The sequence below is a fragment of the Trachypithecus francoisi genome, unplaced genomic scaffold (assembly GCF_009764315.1).
Source record: "Trachypithecus francoisi isolate TF-2019V2 unplaced genomic scaffold, Tfra_2.0 Lachesis_group8, whole genome shotgun sequence".
Lineage (NCBI taxonomy): Eukaryota > Metazoa > Chordata > Mammalia > Primates > Cercopithecidae > Trachypithecus > Trachypithecus francoisi.
In genome coordinates this window covers 16,536,557-16,540,126 of record NW_022681473.1, presented here as the reverse complement: position 1 = coordinate 16,540,126, position 3,570 = coordinate 16,536,557, and the positions used below count along the sequence as shown (strand labels likewise).

Below are 3,570 nucleotides of genomic sequence, written 5' to 3'. Positions count from 1 at the left end.
AAAGGAGGAAGGCATCCTTGTGATGGATATTGGCTTAAGGAGATAAACAGCAAGATGCTACTGCATCAGTTGGAGTCAAGAGAGGCCATGATTCAGGTTAGCAGCCTTTACTAGGATGCACATTCTGATAAATGGAACTTTAAATCTCAATCCTGCAATCAAGATAAATTAGTCCCTTAATAAAATATCTTGGTGAATGAAAAAAAATTCCTCTAGAACATTGTGATATAGACGGTAGAGGAAAAATCCTCAGGCTTGTGTGCAAAAGCCCAGTTTCTTGTAGATGAGAGCCAAGCAACATAAATCATTGTTGCCCAAAACTGCTATGATGTGAGCTTCAAGTTGAGGGGCTTTCTTAGTGGAGGATAGTATATTTCTTTAAATTCAGCAGGAAAACTGAAGAGGAATGAGCATGTAAAAAAGCAGGGAATGTGCATCAGTCTGTACCTAAATCATATTATTACTATTACATTTATAATCATTATTTTGTAATGCACAAGAGATGGCACACCTGTAGTGACTACTGTACCAACTCTCACACGAACACCTGAAGAAACACAGCCCTGTAGTTTCCCAAAAGCTGGAAGTGTTAGCCATAATGTCACTGTGCAGGGATAGCCGAGAGCACAGAGTTCAGTAGGTGTTGTCAGCATTCAGCTGGGTGGATCTTGAGAGGATCTACAGGTCTCTGCTACACAACCTATAATTGGAGGAATCACTTACATCTATGGTTGATTTGAGAAAGAGTCCTAACAGCTCCTTTAATCAAAACTATTCCACATACCCTTTTCCATCCAAACATACCAACGACCCCATTGTAGTGCCTGAAATTTCACCACTGAACATTCATCTATTTAAATAAATGTTGTGATTTTCCTAAACCCATTAAAATTATCATTCAGTGATGATCTCTTGCAGAACTATAAATCGAACAAACTGGGAGAATGAATACAGCCCGAATAAAACTTGAAAGATTAGAAAGATGTATGAAGCAATGTTGACATTAAGGGACAGTCTTCTCTTTTTTACACCCATTTTCTTTGTTTCAGTTGATAGACAAATGTTTAAAATACAAAGCAAAGTCAGTCCTGGAAAATCCTAAAGTATTCTGAGTCTGTACATGGAGAAATTACATAAGACTTCACTCCCCCTCCTTTCAAATCAAACAGGTCTTGCTTGCTCTCTAAAAGTTTCTTTTATTGCTTTACCTTCTCTCTGCCTTCCTATCAGGGTTTTATGAATATTTCATACTGACAGAAGTGATTTAATGTCATGGCTGAAATAACCATTAATATGATATGTAGTAGTGAAATTGAAACTGTCATTTCACAAATGGGATAAGAGAATTTCTGTTAAGTTAAATAATTTATCTGGGGTTACAGCACTGTCATTTTAGAATCAAGTTTGTGTAATTTTGCTCTTCTTTCTATAACGTCACACTACATCTTGACTATCAGGGCTCGAGACCACATTGGCGGAGGTGCAGACATCATGTGCACAAGGATAGAGTTTCATGAGAAGAACTTACAAAGCCCATGAGTGGATACACTTGCAGAGAAATTGCAGCATATTTGTGAGTGGATGTGATAATCAGGCATGGCAATATTCAAAAGGTGAAATGTGGATGTTTTCACTTGTGGGTCTAAAATAAAGCAAACATTTCCAAATGTTTGCCGGTAGATAACACAGATGTGACCATATCCCAAAATACAGAAGTTGTTTCAAAACTCAATGTCTTGTACAAAATAAAAACTAAATAAAGTTTAGAAACAGCTAAATAAACATTAATAAAAGGTGAGAGAAGAGAGGCATATGGTAACATATATATGAGACTGGGGGTTTTACTTTCTCTGGATTTTGCTTTCTCGCCTGAAGTGAATGAATGTGATTTAATCTTGAGGTAAGATGATCAAAATAGATGCACTACAATTTTGTTAAGTATGCATGCCAATTAGCATTTTTTCCCATTTGCAACTACTGTGATATTCCATTGGTTCTGTGCTAGAAATAGAAGAAATATAGTCCTTTTTATGTTTCCTTTTTTTTAGGTAATTTAATTGTCTCTTAAGAACTTGACCCATTCCATGGAAAAAATAAACAACGTAACTGAATTCATTTTCTGGGGTCTTTCTCAGAGCCCAGAGATTGAGAACGTTTGTTTCGTGGTGTTTTCTGTCTTCTACATAATCATTCTTCTGGGAAATCTCCTCATCATGCTGACAGTTTGCCTGAACAATCTGTTTAAGTCACCCATGTATTTCTTTCTCAGCTTCTTGTCTTTGGTGGACATTTGTTACTCTTCAGTCACAGCTCCCAAGATGATTGTTGACCTGTTAGCAAAGGACAAAACCATCTCCTATGTGGGGTGCATATTGCAGCTCTTTGGAGTACATTTCTTTGGTTGCACTGAGATCTTCATCCTCACTGTGATGGCCTATGATCGCTATGTGGCTATCTGTAAACCCCTACATTATATGACCATCATGGACCAGGAGAGATGCAATAAGATGTTATTAGGGACATGGGTAGGTGGGTTCTTACACTCCATTATCCAAGTGGCTCTGGTAGTCCAGCTACCCTTTTGTGGACCCAATGAGATAGATCACTACTTTTGTGATGTTCATCCTGTGTTGAAACTTGCCTGCACAGACACGTACATCGTTGGTGGTGTTGTGACAGTCAACAGCGGTACCATTGCTCTGGGGAGTTTTGTTATCTTGCTAATCTCCTACAGCATTATCCTGGTTTCCCTGAGAACACAGTCAGCAGAAGGCAGGCGCAAAGCCCTCTCCACCTGTGGCTCCCACATTGCCGTGGTCATTATCTTTTTCGGCCCCTGTACTTTTATGTACATGCGCCCTGATACTACCTTTTCAGAGGATAAGATGGTGGCTGTATTTTACACCATTATCACTCCCATGTTAAATCCTCTGATTTATACGCTAAGAAATGCAGAGGTAAAGAATGCGATGAAGAAACTTTGGGGGCAGAAATGTTTTCTTGGAGGCTAAAGGGAAAAAGTTGGACTTAATAATTTAAGCTAGATGATCTTAAAATTTCTCAGCCTTGCTTAACTCATCTGTGCAATGAAGGCAATAACAACCTCATGGGATTTGGAGTGGAAAAATGAGAGAATAACACATTCAAAAGAGTAAGGTATTATTTGTCATTATTATCGCATTTTTCTAATATTTCATAATTAGATAACTTCCTGACATATCTATGACAGAGAAACATTATTAAACATAGAATCACAAACATGCAGAAGAGAAATTCCTCCTGGCTTTCCATTGGGGACTGGTTTCGATTACCCTATCTTGCTATTCACTGGTCTTGCCGTCATATCCCAGAAAGCAGAAACTCACCATATGTTTAAAGTGGAGGAAATAAATTTTAAAAAATTTAGCATTTCCAAATGTGTGGGCAGTGTTTGCATATTTATGGGCTTCATTTTTGAGGTGTCAGGCACTATAGTATGACTCATATATTTCATCCTAAAAAAAAAAAATCCTTTACCCTGCTGCTGCAGCTATGCATAGAGTAGTGGGGAATTGATAAGATTGTAATGTG

At 38.0% G+C, this 3,570-nt stretch overlaps 1 protein-coding gene across 1 annotated transcript; it reads left to right on the top strand.

Moving 5' to 3' along the window:
* Positions 1-2,084: 2,084 nt before the first annotated feature.
* Positions 2,085-3,015, top strand: LOC117081259 (olfactory receptor 4S2). The gene has a single exon (XM_033207075.1). The coding sequence runs from the start codon at positions 2,085-2,087 to the stop codon at positions 3,009-3,011; it is 927 nt and encodes a 308-aa protein (XP_033062966.1). The 3' UTR covers positions 3,012-3,015.
* The last annotated feature ends 555 nt before the right edge of the window (positions 3,016-3,570 follow it).